The 19,799-nt window shown below is 39.2% G+C and overlaps 1 protein-coding gene across 1 annotated transcript; it reads right to left on the minus strand.

Moving 5' to 3' along the window:
• Positions 1–9,208: 9,208 nt before the first annotated feature.
• On the minus strand, positions 9,209–11,319 carry nkx3-2 (NK3 homeobox 2). The gene is made up of 2 exons (XM_041857172.1): positions 10,667–11,319; positions 9,209–10,229 (listed from the first exon to the last, which is right to left on the minus strand). The coding sequence occupies exons 1-2, from the start codon at positions 11,058–11,060 to the stop codon at positions 9,793–9,795; spliced, it is 831 nt and encodes a 276-aa protein (XP_041713106.1). The 5' UTR covers positions 11,061–11,319; the 3' UTR covers positions 9,209–9,792.
• Positions 11,320–19,799: the final 8,480 nt, after the last annotated feature.

Here is a 19,799-nt window from a genome sequence, read left to right on the forward strand (position 1 = left end):
ATGAGCATCTGCTAAAATGTTAAATCAATTAATGCTGCATGCTGTCACAGTCTCCAAGTCGGGAGCACATTCATCCTTGTCCTTTGCAGAGGAGTATGAAATGAAATACATGGAAAAGCCAGAGGTCATTTTCATTTTAGTTTAGGAATGAACATGAGAAAATGCACAAAGCTGTTACTTTGTAAAATCATATTGCATTCGGCCTAGATAGCCTATATCTGCAAAGTAATATGTTTATTTTCATTGATGTTAAATTAAGGTTAATGATTAATTAAAAATAGTTATACATTTATTCATTTCAAATTTCACCGTTTTCAAGACGGCGTCAGTTTAATTTTGTCTGTTATAGGGGATGTTGTGTGGTCACCGGGCCGGCCAGCAGGTAATCCAGAGGAATTTGCACCTGGAGCAGTTTGAGCCAGGTGGCAGTGACTGTCAGGTCAATATTGGCCCATCAACGTGGTAAGTGAGGGTGCCAAGATAGATATAAGAGTATTGTGAAGGTATATGTGTGAAAGAACCTAAACTGGACACGAAAAGGCACATGCATTTACACACATGCACGCACACACAAAGCATGCACTGTATAGGCTATTGAACATAATTCTGTGTTATGCAAAAATTACTTTGATATTGTTGTTACTGTATAGTGAAACAAAATAGACTCCAGTACAGATACTACCTAAATTGGTTGATTGATTTCAAAGGAAATTGTTGGGCTACATGATAGCAGGCAGTTATGAAATCTAAGAATATATTCTTGCCAATATCTTTCACATGTTCTTCAATTAAGGGTACCATCAGAACACTCATAAATATCTGTAAGAATGAAAAATGAATTTTCATAATACATATTACATTTACGTTTGCAATTGTATAGGTTATCACAGTTCAGAAGTTATGTGATAGTCTTTAGCGTGCAGTTTATTATTACCCCAAAAGTACTATTTTTTTTGCAACATAAAGGTCTTCTGAACCAGGTCATGCCTTAAAGATGAATCTTCAGTCCAAATCCAAGGCAGTGGTGTAATGGCACGGAAAATGATACAGATTCAGTCTAGAGAGGACACAGATTCACTAAACAGGTATGGCCCAGATTAATCCAAAAACAACAATCACACGTTTTCATTTTCTGCCGTTTCACGTTGGTTGTTTGGAAATGCAGAGGAAAAGTAGAGATTCATGGGAAAATAGATATGGTCATGTGGTATAGTAATGACATGTGTTACAATATCAATGTTTATATAGAATAACTACATCTGCTTGTTGGAAGGACTAGTCACTAGAGGTCATCCTTAATCATTATTAAATATCCCTAATAACATAATAATGCATAATACAGCATGTGTATGTATAGGGTTATGTAATGATTAGGATTTCCTTCTCTTAGGTGAGTATATTAATCAACAAAGCAATTACTTTTTTTAATGTATGAGCAAAAACAAATGTGAGAATCAATCTTTAGACTATATAAGTCCTATTTAATACATTATTTGTTTTTAAGTGTGAATATATTTTCGCATTGTGTGGTATAGCCTACATAGCCTACACTAGTAAATGTTTAGGTAGGATGGTAAAGTTTCTTTTGATAAATTTGTCACATAAAAATGTCAAACACCCTATAATTATATTAATTTGGTAGCCTAAATCTATATTTTTAATCAGCATAATAGCCTCTGTCGCGAATTGCACCATGCGTCAGGTTAGCGGGAAAATATTTGATGTGCTATTTTACAATAGCCTACTATTTCATTCATATTTCCTTTGTTTTATGTAGACTATAGGCCTGCTCAGTACTATATAATAGTATACATTTCCAAATTACATGACAGAAAAGTGCGTTATGCTGCGTCCGTATTCGCCAAATAAAAATAGCCAATATTTAGCTTGTTTATGCAGTAGGCTAAATAATAAAATAAATGTTATAGGCTAGGCTATAACTTTTGAAATTTTAAATTATATCTTTCTTGAACGTTAAATTTGTATCCATTCGGAATCGAATCGCTGTAAATATATAGACAGACATCGAATGCTATAAGATATAGATAAGATATAGACAGTTCAAAGACCGTTCTATTCCAAAAATCAAGTTTAGTCAGACTAGACTATGCTTAGTACCTTTTTACTTATTATTAGAATATTTGATGCACAATACCAATCCACGGATAGATTCAGTTTTGTCTTGCGACTAATATTGCAACATCCTTTTCCACCGCCATGTCCACGAGTTCTATTCTATACATCCCCAAGTCGTTATGGATGAGTGACATTCTGTAATCTACCCTCTCCAGACCTTGTTGTGCCCCTCAGGTCATCGTTTACAACCTACCGTTTCATTAAAGACTGGAAGGGACACATTGTATCAGTAGCTTAAAGCTGATGTAGGGCAATTGTATAGGTTATCACAGTTCAGAAGTTATGTGATAGTCTTTAGCGTGCAGTTTAGCTGCGCTCTATCGAAGTTCTCAAACCTAGTTGCTTGTTTTGTGCGTGAATTTGTCATTTCATTTTTCAGATTAACATTAGCAATAGAAAAAGACTCATAAAAAGCATTTTATCGATTGGTATGGTATAATGTTCCTTAACCATTATTGAAATAGACTAGAATGTAAGCGCTTGCTTGGTCTTCAACACTAGTCAAGCATTTACATTTTAGTCATTTAGCAGACGCTCTTATCCAGAGCGACTTACAGTTAGTGCATACATTTTTAATTTTTTCATACTGGAATCGAGCCCACAACCCTGGCGTTGTAAACACCATGCTCTACCAACTGAGCTACATCCCTGCCGGCCATTCCCTACCCTGGACGACGCTGGGCCAATTGTGCGCCGCCTGGATTCGAACCAGGATCTCTAGTGGCACAGCTAGCACTGCGATGCAGTGCCTTAGACCACTGCGCCACTCAAGCCGTCTTTAAATAGGCCTACTCGTCTGATATTAGGCTACATTTGACAAACGAAATATTGAAACTACTGTATAGGCTGTATAGTAACTTTTACAATTATAGATTGCTTAAATTATATATTAGTATACTATTTACTTTGATGCGATACATGCATCCTTCTCCATGATTTGCTTATTTATTTCTCGTAAGATCTTTGTTTGGTTTAATATATGCAAGTCTTACCCGAGATAGCCTACTCCACGAGATCTGAAAATAGATCAAAATGTCATTTCATTTTCATTATATATATATATATATATATATATATATATATATATATATATATATATATATATATATATATATACCATGTGTGATTGATGGTTTAAATGCTGGAGGTCAAAATGTACCATTTAGTATGAAATGGAGCAAGGACACCTGTTGGGCATTTTACATTTTCATTATGTATTTTCTTTAGGGCTGTCAGAGTTAATCAGTTAATTCGAGTTCACTTTTTGTAATTTTAATGCATTCTATTTTTATCGTGATTAATTGCATTGTCTGAAAGCGTTGAAAATACACTGAAAACATTAAAAATACATAATCTATACAGCTAAAAACAACAATGCCATGTCAAAACAAGTTGACATTGAGGTTAAAGCAAGTGTGCTTTATCAATTTACCTGATTTTGCTAACCGTTACCTTGGACAAAATCAAGACGTCAAAATTATTGTAATGCTTTTTGTATGAAACAAATCTTAAAGCTCAATTTGAACAAATTCTGAATTTGAGATTAATCGTGTAATCACAGCAAATCCTGAGATTAACTGATATTTGTTTTTTATCGTTTGACAGCCCAAATTCTCTTAAATGTATGTAGTTTTGTCCTTGAGCTGTTCTTGTCTATCAATGTTCTGTATGTCATGTTTTATGTTTTGTGTGGACCCCAGGAAGAGCGCTGCTGCATGAGCAACAGCTAATGTAGATCCTAATAAATAAATAAATACATCCTCACAGCTGTCCTTTTCTCTCGGTGTTTGAAGCAGAGAAATAATGCTGCATATTATCAAACTCCATAAGTGCACCATGTCTACATTGTTGCCTTTCTCCACAAATTCATCCAAGCAGCTCAATATATGATTTTATTTTTCAAGTACACCAGATAGGTGTGGTGAAATGTGTTGTTTTACAGGGTCAGCCATAGTAGTCCGGCGCCCCTGGAGCAAATTAGGGTTAAGTGCGTTGTTCAAGGGCACATCGACCGATTTTTCACCTTGTCAGCTCAAATATTCGAACCAGCGACCTTTCGGTTACTGGCGGCTAGGCTACCTGCCGCCCTAATAATGATGTCACGTCGATTATTTTCCTTTTGACAAGGTAGACACGCATTATATCGTGTGAACGCATTATATATTTTAAAAAATCATCCCACTGGCAGCGCAATAGCCTACATTACTAAATTTCGACGTTCTGTAATTGTGCTATTGTAACCTGACATGTCCACATATCATTTAATTAAGTCTATAGCCTATACGCACCGATACATTTATCCATGCATTTGGAAACATATGGCCTACGGATTTAAGTCTCAAAGAACGTCATATTAAATACCAATTTTCTATCATTAGATCTGCAACCTGATCTAGAACAACAACTGGAACATGTCTCTGCGAGAGAAAATAATTTCGCTGATTAAGTCTCATTATACGTGTCAAGCGAACATGTATGGAATTGTCCTTGGCATCATGCAAGATCTTATTTAAAAAATATATATACAGGCATTCAGATGATAGTAAGAAAAAGTACTAATAAACTGGTAAATTACTATACCATGTTGAGTAAATCTTGTATGATATTTTTTGTGTTGGCAAACAAAGGAGTAGTGACTAAGGGTGAGTGTGTGTGTGTGTGTGTGTGTGTGTGTGTGTGTGTGTGTGTGTGTGGGTGTGTGTCAACAGAGAGAGAGAAAGAGAGGGGGGGGAGAGAGAGACTCAGAGGTTGAAGGTGTTTGTGTGCGAGTCGAGAAACATATATATATGGTAAATATACTGTATTTATTCATCTCTGTCTGCCAGCCTCAAACATTGTGCTCTTGATCTGACTTAGGCCTAAGCTACAACACTCACGAGTCACATTCCGAAAAAGTGCACCAATAGATACCAATAGATATTAGCGTCCCATATACATCAACTGAGGAGTTTTACTTTTGCAAATAACCATCCTGTGATGTACTCTATCTTTTGATGCAAACAACTATTGACCTATGTTGACGCTGTTATTAAGGGCTGAGCCCGCTTGAATAAAGAACAAGATGACATATTTCGGATTAAACGAAAAATCTGTTTGGAATAACCTTCATTAACTGGCCTGTATCATTCAAAGTGTCAAATATGATGTCTAAATAAAATAGAAGGAAAAATACCAAACAATTTGTCAAAAATGAGTAAGTCTTGATTGGAATGCAGAGTTGTATTGGAATGAGAGTTGTATTGAGCCGTCTGTTGGATGACATACATATTTGTTTTGGAACAAAGGGCCTCTACTGTTGGTTGATCAGATAATTTTCAATTATAGTAATTATTTTGAGATGTATTATACTGGCATGTATTCATGTATTAAAGTCACAATTCCACATGGGCCTCTTGTGATCTTGCGATTTCCAAAGTGACAAACGATAACACGAAGGGATGGGCCTGCACTCCACATAGATAGCCCTATAGCCTAGCCCTTGCACCCAGTTCAGTTTTATTTCTGTGTTATTTGAAAATAAGTGAATAATATTTGATTTGTTAGAGTGAAATCGTTTTCCGTTACTTTATGCGAAACATATCTCCTTAGCCAAGGCTGTATGCCCATCTGTGCCAAGCTGGCGTGCAACGCAGGAGCGGGCAGCGCTGGCTGAGATGAGACCAGCAGGGCCGAGATGCAACACATAGCAAAGGAAAGGGTGAAATTAATGATTTACCTGGAAGAGACAATACATTTTTAGGACATGTGTAATTCGTATGTAATTGTTTGGTTACGCGTAAATCTCAGCAAATGGATTGCGCAAATGGCCCATGGCGTGCGCATGAATCAGACAAGCTCACAAAATATGTAAAATCACGACGCAGACTACGTTTTCAATTATTTCAATCTAGCTGTTGAAAATAATTTGTGCTGTAGGCTATATTATACGATTATTTTCATAAAAACAAATTGGGTACCACGGACCTATATCAAAACTATAGGCCTACAGATGTGGCCTACCAACGTGCTACATGACATGTGTTCTACATTTGACCTACCATGGTACAGGCTTAGTACATGACAAAAAATCGGAACTCATGTTTTAAATTTCGCAACACACTCTTCACCATCTTCATGCTTTGCGCATAGGCCTATACAGGCATTCCCTCCAAATGTCATGCAAACGCTCTCATGTAGAAAAACAAGTCTAATGGGTAGACAATGGAATGAGGTTAATGCACACATATGTGTGTGTTTGCATTTCACCGATCAAAAGTTTAAAAGAAGAACTTCAACTGCCAGAATATTTCACTCTTAATGAGATATCTTCGTATGCAGGCATGAGACGGAATGCCATGTCAATGGGATGTGGGATAGGCCATGCAGAATAACAGCCCTTCCTGTATTTAATTGTAGCAATTCTCTTTTAAGACAAACTGTGTTTGTAGAGAAACGAGCAATAAACAGAATCATTGGAGATGTCCTTTGGGCTGTACGATTGTGTTGGCTGTATACCCGGGCGCGGTATCAGTTATAGGCTATACCCGCACAAAGTACTCGATAAGATATTTGTAACTTTGTGCAAGTATTCTCCAGAATAAGAAGATTGAAATGCCCTTTGTGCTTGGAACCAGGGTGGCAGGTAGCCTAGCGGTTAAGAGCGTTGGTCTAGTAACTGAAAGGTCTCTGGTTTGAATCCCTGAGCCGACTATATGAAAAATCTGTCGATGTGCCCTTGCGCAAGGCACTTAACCCTAATTTGCTCCAGGGGCGCCGTACTACTATGGCTAACCCTGTAAAACAACACATTTCACTGCATCTATAAGGTGTATCCCTTACTAAAAAAATAGCAGTTTTTAAACTGTGTCGACTGTGGTATTTTGGACGAAGTAATTGCAGAATAACTGCAGCATACTGCAGTTGAACTGCAGTTATACTGCACTGTAACTGCAGTCACACTGCAAAATTACTGCAGTAAAAAAAAAAGGTGTTATTTTGATCGCAGCATACTGCTGTTATACTGCACTCTGACTGCAATTTTTTTACGTAAGGGATTTGACAATAAAACATTTATTTTGACCCTAATTGCTCCTGTAAGTCGCTCTGTATAAGAACGTCTGCTAAATGACTAAAATAGAAAATGGGACCATTTCTGTTGGTTTGGTCAGTGAGATGATATGTTGAAAAATACTATAAAAGTTATTCTGATTGATTAAATATTAGCCTAATGTTTGTTGCTTATTTATTGGCCCACGGAAAAAGTAGCCTATCCACCCGAAATAGTATCGAGGTTGAAATTAGTTGTGGTTATAAAAGTCAGTCCATAGCCTACTTTTGTGTCTGCCTCCAAAATGAGGCAGAATCATTGGGTACAGGCCTATACCTATCTTTCGGTCTGAACGTAATCCTGTAGGCCAAGGTACCTCGGCCTTGTTCTCCATTGCTGAGAATCAGGATGTGACATAGGCTTACGTTTTTCCTCTCTCTTTACCTCTTTAACTCCCAAACACTCATGGGTGTAGATACCTTCATGTTGACACACCTCGAAGGTCCATGTCAGTTTACATAGCTCAGGAATCGGGGACCCATAAATCATTGTCTGGCAGGTGTGTTAGCGGGGAGGCAAATGAGGATTAGCGCATGGCCGACCTGTCAGGAAGTTGTGCAGTAAGGGAGGTAGCACTGAGGTGTGTGTGGTTTGAACTAGGGCCGCTAGGATATGCAAGATTTATGGGCTATGATTACATGATGTCATCATATATCAGTATAGAACAGACTACTAGGTTACCTTTACTTCTAATAATAAGAAAAATTATAATTATAAGAAAAATTATAAGAATAATTCTATACTTGTTAGTTTTATGGTTCTTTATTTGTATATCTATTCACTTTGTTCAGCCAAATAAAATTATATGAATCAGCACAATTCAACTTTCTGTCATTGAATAAACAAGTTCATTCAACCAATTATTCCGTTTCTCAGGATGATGAAATTAACTTCTGAAACCCTACTTCTTCAAAGAGTATCTTTAATAATGGCACGTGTCATTTCCTACTAGCGCTGACTTTGCTGATAACTTCATTAAAAATGTACTTACTACGACTGTGATATGTGGTTGTCTCACCTATAGCTATATTAAGATGAATGCACTAACTGTAAGTCGCTCTGGTAAATGACCAAAATGTAAAATGTAATTATGTAAATGCAAATAGTGTGGGATTAAAACCGTCACATGCTCTTGAACCCTGCAGTTTTGGTGTGCAGAATATTTATCTCCCAATCTAATTAGACCGTCGTGAGACATGCTACTTTTACCCTACTGATAAAGAGTACTGTAATTAATGATGAGCAACTGGAATAAAAAAAGAGGACAATGCTTAATTCCTGAATTTTTAAAAGTATTTTGAAATACATCGGTAGGCTAAATAAATAATCCCCAAACAGTTATTTTATAACTGGTTTGAGGGTAATTCCGCAGATATAGGTCTATATGGTATATACTGTAGCTGAATAATAAGGTGGGCCTGCATGAAGCTATGAGGATGATGAACGGAAACTGATCAAAACCATGTTAGAAAGTAGTTACTAATTAAATTAGGCTACACACACAATTAATATGTATGCTACGTGATACAGGTACTACGTGGTATCTGTGCACATACACGTAGTATATTATGTAATATATGACCACCAATTTAGTAATTTAGGTCAAGAAAATAAAAGTCTAAATTTGTTGTTGTGATGCAATTTCGTTCATCAATGCATCATGGGTATTTCATTGCTTATTAGTAGTAGTATTACTAAGTTAATTAAGTTATTATTATCATTTTGTTATCATTATGATCACAAGAATGGTTAATGACACAAATACAATTCAGCCCTTACAAAAAAAGATTGCCGTTTTTAAACTGCAGTAAAAGTATAGTGACTGTGCAGTTGACTGTGGTAGGGCAGCATGCAGTAATACTGCACTCTTAACTGCAATCTTTTATCGGAAGGGAAAAGTCTAAAAATGAAAAAAAAAAGAATGAAAAAAGGACATCCATATAAAGGTAGTTAAGGCTCGAATCAAACACGACTGGCTTCGAGATATAATATGCCTGATATGTTTTTAATGTTTGATTTCTCTCTTAATAAACAATCAGTTTTAGAACAATTAGAAAATAAGTACATTTTTAACAAGAGTTCAATTGTTACTGTCTCTGCCACAGTTCACGTTAAGGTCATAAGTACAAAACAAACCTTCAAATCGATATTTCAGTCGGATATATGTCCACACTCTATCTCTATGTTTCGAAAAGTGCTGAAAATAAATCTTACCGTTACCCTACAACCGCAGCAAGAAAAGAAAAGCAGTAAGGGAGTTATTCGAAATGTCGCTTGGGGCTCTGATATCTCCAATGCTCGTAGTATACATAGGAACACAGATGTTGTAGGCCCCCTCTGGAAGGTTTACACTCCATACAATCTGAAACAATGGCCTAGTGTCATCACTATACCAAGAAAAGTGACATGTTCAGTCTAGACACCATGAGGCAGTTCAAATGATTGACATAACTCACATAAGCAGTTCTGAGTTCATTTAATCTCTCCTGATTTCTTCATAAAAAGTCAATAAAGCAAATGCCTCGATTTCCTGATGGGGGAAAATAAATACAAAGTAGGCTATTCAATTCTCATTGATTCCCAGCACAAGTAGAGAGTGTCCATGCCGGGAGGCAATAGGCGTAGGGGTAGTAATACGACGGCTGGAGAGCAAGGAGCGGAGGCCGCAGTAGTTCTCCGGGGTTGTACTGTCTCTGGTCGTCCCGAACTAACACTTTCACAGCCACTTTCTTTGCTGCAGGGGCCGAGGCCATCAAGTCGGCAGCCATTTGACGACGTTTTGTTTTATATCTGCGGTTCTGGAACCATATTTTGACCTGCGTCTCTGTCAGCTTCAGGGAGGCGGCCAGGTCTGCTCTCTCCGGTCCGGATAGGTATCTTTGGTGATTGAACCTCCGCTCGAGCTCGAAGACTTGCGCGTGGGAGAACGCAGCCCTTGAGCGTTTTTTCCTCTGTTTGGGCTGATCCGAACTTTTATCACAACTGGCCTCGTCTAGGTTGTTGGAATCTGAAAGAAGAAATGGTGCATTTGATGTACTATGAACAATGAAAACCATCGCTTTTCTTAGACCACACAAGATGGAATAGTCATATAGGCCCTAGCTCTGAAAATGTATCCAAGGCTGTCTGAAAACGAACCTCACACCTTCATAAATCATCATGGCCATATACACACGTTAATGGAATATATATACATTGAAATGAGGCCTAAATATGAGTGTATGCCATGACATTACGCACGAGGCAGCAGGATGTTAAGGCAGAGCATCCTGCGAGTAAAATAGCCTAATGTTTACACCACATAGGCGAAATGATTTGAAGGGATTAGCCTTGGATGTTCGCCATAAAGTATTTTTAGAATATTACATTAAATGATGCTTTCAATTGATGTGTTTACAGACTTTTTCCCGATATGTCTCAATAAAAGATAAATGTGTAACTTACCCGAAACATTAGGTTCACAGTCACTAAGACCTTTTACGTTATCGACAGCAGTGGATTCATGGTCCGTTTCGTCCTGCAAACTTTCTTCCAGCACGTCTGAAGCAGGATCCCTGTTTTTCTCTGACTTGCAAACGGCCAGCGTCTTGCTGTCATTGTCATCACTGAGACCTGAATCCGAGTCGTAACTTTTCTGGTCGCTGGCCATGCAAGCACCCTCGTCACTTCTACACGCCGCGGGAAAGTCCTCCGAACCAGTATCCATTTCCCCAAATATTTTCCAACACGCAGTCTTCGAGAAGCAGATGTCCAAATCTGGCAAGTGTCGACTGTCCTCTTTTTTGTTCAAAATGGCTTGGATAGAGAAAGGCATCAAGGAGTTGCTGCGAACGGCCATTTCAAAAAGCAAAGTTTCTTGTCTTTTAAAATTCGTAGATATGGACCAATGTCAAATCATCCGCATGGTATCCCCCCTGAAGCGCTATTACTGCTTTTTTGTACCTCCCAGATTTGGTATCTCATTGCATTCCCACTGAAAAAGCGATGGAAATACTGCGTTCAGCCTATTTCCCGAGGCACGATGCTTCTCCTCCGTATAGCTCTCGCATTAGCCTAAGCTTTCTCTCTTTTCCTGCCCTTTTCACACAGATCCACTATCCAACCTCACCTGTGACAGACAGCGATCCTTCTCCATTTCCTATTGGACAAGAGGAGAGGAAAGTCGCGTGGTGATTGGTCACTGTAAATTACGACACGCTCACGTCCTGTCTGGCAATAAATATGTTTTTAAAAGGTTAACCCCTCACCAGCCAAACGGGCTGTTGTATATCAAACCATGAAAATAAAATCATCCCTTGAAATGACAGTAGCCTAGCCTATGTTTGTCTTTAGCCAACACACACCAATAGATACGCATACACAACTGTTGCCAATGTTAGTCATAATAATGAGAACTTCGAGGTTGATAGTAATACAGCTGTCAGTCTACCTGGGTGGCTGTTGTTCTGCGCCTTCTCCCTATCCATACATAGGTTTACGGTTTGCTCTATAGACGACGTTTTGTTTTGACGTTTTTGACGACGACCTTGGCCTTGAATCTATACTGTAGATACCAACCACCTGAACCACAGGTAAGCTTCACTCGGTGTCAAATGTATTCCATTAATGTTGATAACTCCTAATAACTGTAAAACGAAGAAGAGTTATATTGTAGGGATTATTTGCTTAATGTCTGAAGTTCTTTCTGAGGAGCATCTTCCCGTGAAATAATGATGTAGGCTACATGCTTCTCCTCCTGTATGTTGCAGCATTATACAGCAAATGCCTAAAGCATCATTTAATTTCAATGCATGCACATTATGTTTTTCAGGGTTTGCCACATTTAGGCCTAGGCCTATAGGCTTCCAGACCTCCGGTTTCGGCGACATGATCTGTGGGCCTATAGGCGGCACATTGCAGCCCATTGAGGTAGGCGGAATAATGATTTTCTCAATGGCAATTGATCGAATTGACGTCTTAATAAATTCGTCCAAGATGTATCATTGATCTTGTTTAATTCAGCTATAACCTAGCGGTTAAGAGCGTTGGGCAAGTAAATGAAAGGTCGCTGGTAGTTGTTATTGTTATAGGCGTACATAATATAATTTTTATCGTGATGATAGTAAGACATTAATAAACATCAACAACATTCATTCAGCGCACAATGCACGAATTAACCTATATTTATGAGCAGACCGCGAGCGTGAATATTCGAATGCCTCAGCGGTCCCCATAATATAGGCCTACGACTTATAGCCATGTAACTAAAGCGTTTATCCACTATCCGCTTTTACATTGACTCATATTTGTGTTGATTGAAAGTTAGTAGGCCAAGAACTGATGCACTATTAACACTAGATACAGGTAATGTATCAGCTGATCTTTTACATATAAAAACAACAACAAGTAAATCAATACAATAGGCAACCAATGAAAACACATAAAAGGTGTAACTGGTATTTGTGAATGTCTTCTTGCCCAAAAAATCAATCGAGTTATGCGCGGTATATGCTTAGGCCTATGTAATTTATTACATTGACTCATAATTCTTACATAGTTAAGCCTTGATTAATAATATATTTTATTGGCATAACGTAGAGCGTAATGTTGAATAAACAGGGATTTTTAGATTTATTTTGAATATCAACCGTTCAACAGAATCATAATAGGGTCATTGGCCTTGAATCTGATCCTATCAATTCAGATATTTGCAGTTGTAGTATTTCCTCTCTAAATAGCTTCCTCATGTTGATAACAGTTTGATTATTGCAATAGTTTGCAGTGATCTAAATATCAGCATGAACCCACTGAATATGAAGTGAAGTCATATGCCTAGAAAATGTATAGGACAATTGATGACAAGCATATGTTATGAGTGTGTAATCCTATCATACTTAGGCTCATTTTAAAAATATTAAAGGTTTCTCAATTGTCATGTTGATCAATGATGTCATTGGCAGACCCTTTGCATGTATATGTCCTACCACCTAGTGGTCACGGAGTATACTACTTTCGCATTTGCATATGTGGCATCCTTGACTTTTCCCATTCCAATATGATGATCACCACATGATAGTAGATGTTGTTGTTGGGAGGTTGATAAATCAGGGATGTAATAGAATTCTTCTTTTAATAAAGTTTTCTGAGATAATGAAATTATACTCAAGAAATCCATATAAAAATACTGTTACTTACTACTGTCCATGCAGTTAGACAACCTAGTGAAAACACTGGCAGCCTGAAGTACATATAGGACCATTCCTGCTGTGCAACTGCATGGACCCTGCACCTGGATTAGAAAGGGACCTCATTTTCCTTTTTTACGTCATTTAAAAAGACAGCCTTTGTGTACAGACAATTGATTGTTCGTTGTGCTACTTTTGCATGTTTATGACCATATCATTTGAAAAAGAAAGCCGCACACTCTAGTAGCTCAGATGCAATCATTTAATAACCTAATAACCAACGTTTCGACAGACAAGCTGTCTTCATCAGGGTATATGACCATATCATGACATATGATCCTTGCAAAAAGTTGACTGCTGATCTCACAACTCCTTCCTTACAGAAATAACCCCAGCTGATTTAAGACTTAAAGTCTGACTTAGTCTTGAAGAGTGTTTAAAAGGTTTTGTAATGAGTCTTCCCTGCTTTAGCCACTGAATGAGGGTAAAGAGAAGCTAAGAGAGAATAAGATGGAAAATGGGTCAAATTGAGAGTTTGTTCACGTGCCAGAGGTCCACAAAAGAGGAACTCACCCTGGCTATCAATACAATGTCAACCAGGACTCCCTGGGCTCCAGGGTGTTTAGATAACCAAACTGGGATGAGTAATAGAAAGTAAGTAGCTGTAAGTGACAGGAAAACTAAACAGTGCAACAGCAGTTTGCTGTACAGCGAGACAATAAGTGATGCATAGTAAGTGATATGCAATAAAAGCTTCAGCGTGTGTATGCATAGAGCAAAGCAAGATTAATGTCACAGATGGATAAAAGCATTTCTTTGCAAAAGAAAATATTTCACGGCACTCAAAGGAAAAATCTAGCTCTAATGAATTCATCTCAAATCGGCGTACCAACTCGTGGTTCAAATTTTGACAGCATTTTAAGAATTGGCAGAAGAGGTCAAATAACTCATTGGAAATAAATCAAATGTCCCACATCAATTTCACATATCCTTCCAGACCATCAACAAAAGCATACTTGTCCCTTTTCAGAGTTTAGCTTCTCCTCTGCCATTTAATTTGTGGGTGTGGGACTTATGTGCAATTAGGTATAAATATAAATATATATGTGAAGAGAGTCAAAACCGCCCAGACACATGGGCTCTCTAGGATCTGGTTTGGGAAACTATATAGAAACCCCATCGTTTTTGAGTAAATGCCTGTTTGTAAGGTCCACATCATGCTCTCTAGCCTATAGAGGGATACTCAGGGACAGCCGAGGTAGATTAAATAAAATGGGTCCCTCTGCTGGCTGGGAAAGACACTGACATGGAGGTGGTGTCTGGGACCCACAGGTAAGTTTGGGCTTTGTGTCATTCAGATGTAGGATCTTAATTTGACCACCCTGTTGCAGGAGAACTTTCCTGCAATGCAGGACATTTAAAACTTGTAGTGTATTTGAGGTTTAAAAAGGCTTCTGAGTCGAGTCGCACAAAATGGAATATAATGTGGCGGATAAAGTTCGGAATGACACAATTTCATGTGTACAACATCTAAAGACCTGCATCACTATACTGAGAGCGTTGTATTTGGGTGTTTTTGTTCATGTTTTATCCAAGCACTGCAGAACGAGCATAAGGAAGTGTATCGCTGGTTGGGGTAAGTTTCTCAAACCCAAGTGAAATCTAAACAAAAGTGTCTGGACTCTTCTATAACATGCCATTTACATCCAAAATACAGATTTAGTTCAAATAAAGTGAACTTCTCCTTTAAACATTGCAGATTGCACCTTTAATGGTTATTATATGTAATCATCATTTCAATTATCATCATTATATTCAATTACAATGATGGCAGATCATTCTGTGTGTTGGTGTTATGGAGAGTTGACATAATGATGTATTAATTTGTCCACAGATTTAATTTTCACTTCCTGAATACCTCCTCGGTGTGATGTAAGGGAGAAAACTACCACACTCCCTCAATACATCCTCAGTGTGATGTAAGGGAGAAAACTACCACACTTCCTCAATACATCCTCAGTGTGATGTAAGGGAGAAAACTACCACACTCCCTCAATACATCCTCAGTGTGATGTAAGGGAGAAAACTACCACACTCCCTCAATACATCCTCAGTGTGATGTAAGGGAGAAAACTACCACACTCCCTCAATACATCCTCAGTGTGATGTAAGGGAGAAAACTACCACAAAACCATTACTCAAGACAAATGTATACTGGGTTAACATGGCGTGAGAGTGGTTGTGTCTCCTTATTTCTACACAGCATATAACTTTAACCGTATGTTTTTAACAGAAATCCTGGTTAATCGAGCCACATGACAGAACCATGGTAACATCTCTGTTTCCCATCCTCTCCAGGGTGTGTTTATGACAGGTCCTGAACCTTTGCGTGCTGGTATGAGGAAGGAGGCTTGCAGCACGCCATTCTCCCCCTCTCTTACGAGAACCGCTGCCAAATTGCATTCAGATGGAGCAATACATGAGAGGGCACTGCCAAGAGTCATTTGCAATAAATGCTTCCAAAAGGTCCTCTGCATTTCTCACCAAATATCAGATCTACCATGATAGCCACCCTTAATCAACTTCGACATTAAGAAGCGGAGGAAGTGCGCCACCGACTATAAGTATGCTTTTAGTCACCTAAGTAACAATTCAAACCCCCTTTTTTTTCTCAAGAAACATTATCCTTGCATGCGATGAACCACTAAATGGAAGAACCCTATGGATAGCACACACCTAATATTGTAAATGGAACCAAGAGACAAGGGAAGAGCAGGCCTAGCTGTGCCCTCCTCCTCTTGGAAGTTATTCAAAACAACTCAGCATTGGCTACATTACTCGGCCCACACTCAAAGCACAGGAGCACTTTTTAGTGGGGGGATAGCCCACTGTTACAGTCCAATTCATTTGTGTAGATAGCGCAGACATGATTTATAGTGGATTTTCAGGCATGTTCTACTGACAAACGAGCTCCCATCTGCCTTCAGCACGCAATAGACAATCCATGCAACTCAAGCACATTCATGCAAGGCTTCTCTTTAGTCAAGGGCCTTGTTGCCTAAATGCCTCTGCGACTATTCTCTTTCTCCTCTGCTCACGCTTCAATAAAAATGTCCTTCAAAAGAAAACAAGCCTTTCATGAATGTTATGTCAGATGTACTTCTTTTGAATATACACAGAGGTTTATCTGGTTATCAAGGCTTCAAGGACCATTTAGACGTTCTAGAATTAACCAAGGATAGTTGGACTGAGGTGACTTAGACTGTATATTACCACTTTGTGGCTCAATACTGCTCATATGGCGGACTTATTATATACAGTGCATTCGGAAAGTATTCAGACCCCTCGACTTTTTCCACATTTTGTTACAGCCTTATTCTAAAATGGATTAAATAATTTTTTCCCCCTCATCAATCTACACACAATACCCCAAAATGACAAAGCGAAAACAGGTTTCTATACATTTTTGCAAATTTTATATAAGTATTCAGACCCTTTGCTATGAGACTGGAAATGGAGCTCAGGTGCATCCTGTTTCCATTGATCATCCTTGAGATGTTTCTACATCTTGATTGGAATCCACCTGTGGTAAATTCAATTGATTGGACATGATTTGGAAAGGCACACACCTGTCTATATAAGGTCCCACAGTTGACAGTGCATGTCAGAGCAAAAACCAGGCCAAGATGTCGAAGGAATCGGGGGAGAAGGGTCTTGGTCAGGGAGGTGACCAAGAACCCGATGGTCACTCTGACCAAGCTCCAGAGTTCCTCTGTGGAGAGGGGAGAACCTTCCAGAAGGACAAACATCTCTTCAGCACTCCACCAATCAGGCATTTATGGTAGAGTGGCCAGACGGAAGCCACTCTTCAGTAAATGGCACATGACAGCCCACTTGGAGTTTGCCAAAACGCACCTAAAGACTCTCAGACCATGAGAAACAAGATTCTCTGGTCTGATGAAACCAAGATTGAACTCTTTGGCCTGAATGACAAGTGTCACGTCTGGAGGAAACCTTGCACCATCTCTACGGTGAAGCATGGTGGTGGCAGCATCATGCTGTGGGAATGTTTTTCAGCGGCATGGACTGGGAGACTAGTCAGGATCGAGGGAAAGATGAACGGAGCAAAGTACAGAGAGATCCTTGATGAAAACCTGCTCCAGAACGCTCAGGACCTCAGACTGGGGCGAAGGTTCACCTTCCAACAGGACAACGACCCTAAGCACACAGCCAAGACAACGCAGGAGTGGCTCTGGGACAAGTCTCAGAGTGTCCTTTAGTGGCCCAGCCAGAGTCCGGATTTGAACCCAATCGAACATCTCTGGAGAAACCTGAAAATAGCTGTGCAGTGACGCTCCCCATCCAACCTGACAGAGCTTGAGAGGATCTGCAGAGAAGAACGGGAGAAACTCCCCAAATACTGGTGTGCCAAGCTTGTAGCGTCATACCCAAGAAGACTCGACACTGTAATCACTGCTGTAAAAACATTTCTAAAAACCTGTTTTTGTTTTGTCAGTATGGGGTATTGTGTATAGATTGATGAGAAAAACAGAAATGTAACCCATTTTAGAATAAGGCTGAACGTAACAAAATGTGGAAAAAGTCAAGGGGTCTGAATACTTTCCGAATGCACTGTACATTCTTTTATGGTTATCTAGACTTTGTAAGCTTCTAGAGGTCCCACATTGTCCATGCCCCTATGCCACCATGTCTTTGCATCTCCTATGTTGGTCAGTGGAGAAAGTTCTTACGACATTATTTTTAATGATGATACAAGATTCACTCGAGGTCCCTGGGTGTGGTCAGTAGTGGCCAGCAGCATATTATTATGGTTACCACTAACCTAATCTTTGATCTGTTTCTTCTGTGTTGTGTTTCCTATGACACTTTCTTGTCTCTCCAAAAAGCGGCCAGCGATGGAGTGCTGTGGTGACATGGCTCAAAAACCCAGTCACGCTAGAGTCAGGGGCTTAACCTCTCTCTTTGTCTTAACCATGGTATTTTAAGATTTCTTTTAAAGCCTCTACTCTTCTTGGCTGCCCGTCTCCATTTCTGTGACTCTCATATGAAACACTTCTGACGTTAAACACCTGTTAACTTTTATGTCTTGTGAGCGGAGCGGCTGAATGGGAGGCCATTATATTCAGTGCCAGTCGCCTTGGCTAAATCCCAGTAGAGGAAAGACCACTCCCAATATGGAGGGGCTACGGGAGTGAGCCCCCTTATTCCAAACAGCCGAGCTAGGCAGTCTGGGAGGATCTCTCCTCTGTTCAAATCTAATATGCCTTTTATTTCACTTGACAGCTAAGATGAAACCACAGGCTTTCCATAGTGCACTCCAGGATAAACCACATGGCTAACCAAGAGACTAGCCTAACCTTGCCGACACTCATATCAAGTCACAACAGGAGAAGCAAAGCTCTCCAATCTTAAGGATGCGATAAGGATAAGTGATATGGAGAACCTTTTGTAACAAAGTAAGTCTGGCGACATCAGGTGGTTTAAAAAGTGGGGATCTGGTTTCAAAGGATCCCCCTATCATGTGTTAACATTGTGACCGTTGCTGAATTAAACAAATAAGGCAGGGCTCAAACCACCCGGTTTATAATTAAGCAATAAGGCCAGAGGAGGTGTGGTATATGACCAATATACCACAAACCCCAGAGGTGCCTTATTGCTATTATAAACTGGTTACCAAAGCAATTAGAGCAGTGAAAATAAATGTTTTGTCATACCCATGGTGTACGGTCTGATATACCATGGCTGTCAGACAATCAGCATTCAGGGCTTGAACCACCCAGTTTATAATGTCTGTTAGATCATGACTGCACTGTACCAACCTAGCCGTCTCCACAATAGTACCGAACACATAGATCCTATTAACTGATGTTTTATATGTAATTCTATGACCTTACATTACAGTCCCCATTGTCCCAAAGTCCCAAATTGTCAGTCGTTTCAGACAGCCAGTCATTAGAAAACAAAAGACACCTGGTTACTCCAATGATATCAAATCACAGAAAGGGGTGTTGTTTGTCTGCCAGGACCAGTGGCTAAATGAAAACGGATCCAAAAACGTTTAAAAAAAATTGCTGTTAAGCTAATATTTAGGGACTGGATTCCAGTACCAGGAAATACCTGTGCAGAACTCCTTAAAGAATCGGATTTAGCATTCCGCAAGACCGGTCGGAAAACTCCATCCAGCATCTTCAAAAACCTCCAGCTTTTCATGGCCCTTGTCGATGCCTTTGGATTTCGTAGGCTCAGGTGCAGTAATTATTTAAATCCTTGTAATGTGTTAACGATCGTGGCATATTTTATTCTTAGCGTGTTAGTTTATTCCCTATTAGTAACCAGGAATGTCCTCTCCCCTCAGCCGATAGGTTGACTTCAGCTATGTACACGTTACAGAT

Source organism: Coregonus clupeaformis, chromosome 3 (assembly GCF_020615455.1).
Source record: "Coregonus clupeaformis isolate EN_2021a chromosome 3, ASM2061545v1, whole genome shotgun sequence".
Taxonomy (NCBI): Eukaryota; Metazoa; Chordata; class Actinopteri; order Salmoniformes; family Salmonidae; genus Coregonus; species Coregonus clupeaformis.

Bases quoted from the DNA above. Each gene is read 5' to 3' on its own strand.
- nkx3-2 (XM_041857172.1), bottom strand. From the start codon at position 11,060: ATGGCCGTTCGCAGCAACTCCTTGATGCCTTTCTCTATCCAAGCCATT. The intron at 10,230-10,666 runs GTAAGTTACACA...TTCTTCTTTCAG, and splicing joins CTGTGAACCTAATGTTTCGG to ATTCCAACAACCTAGACGAG.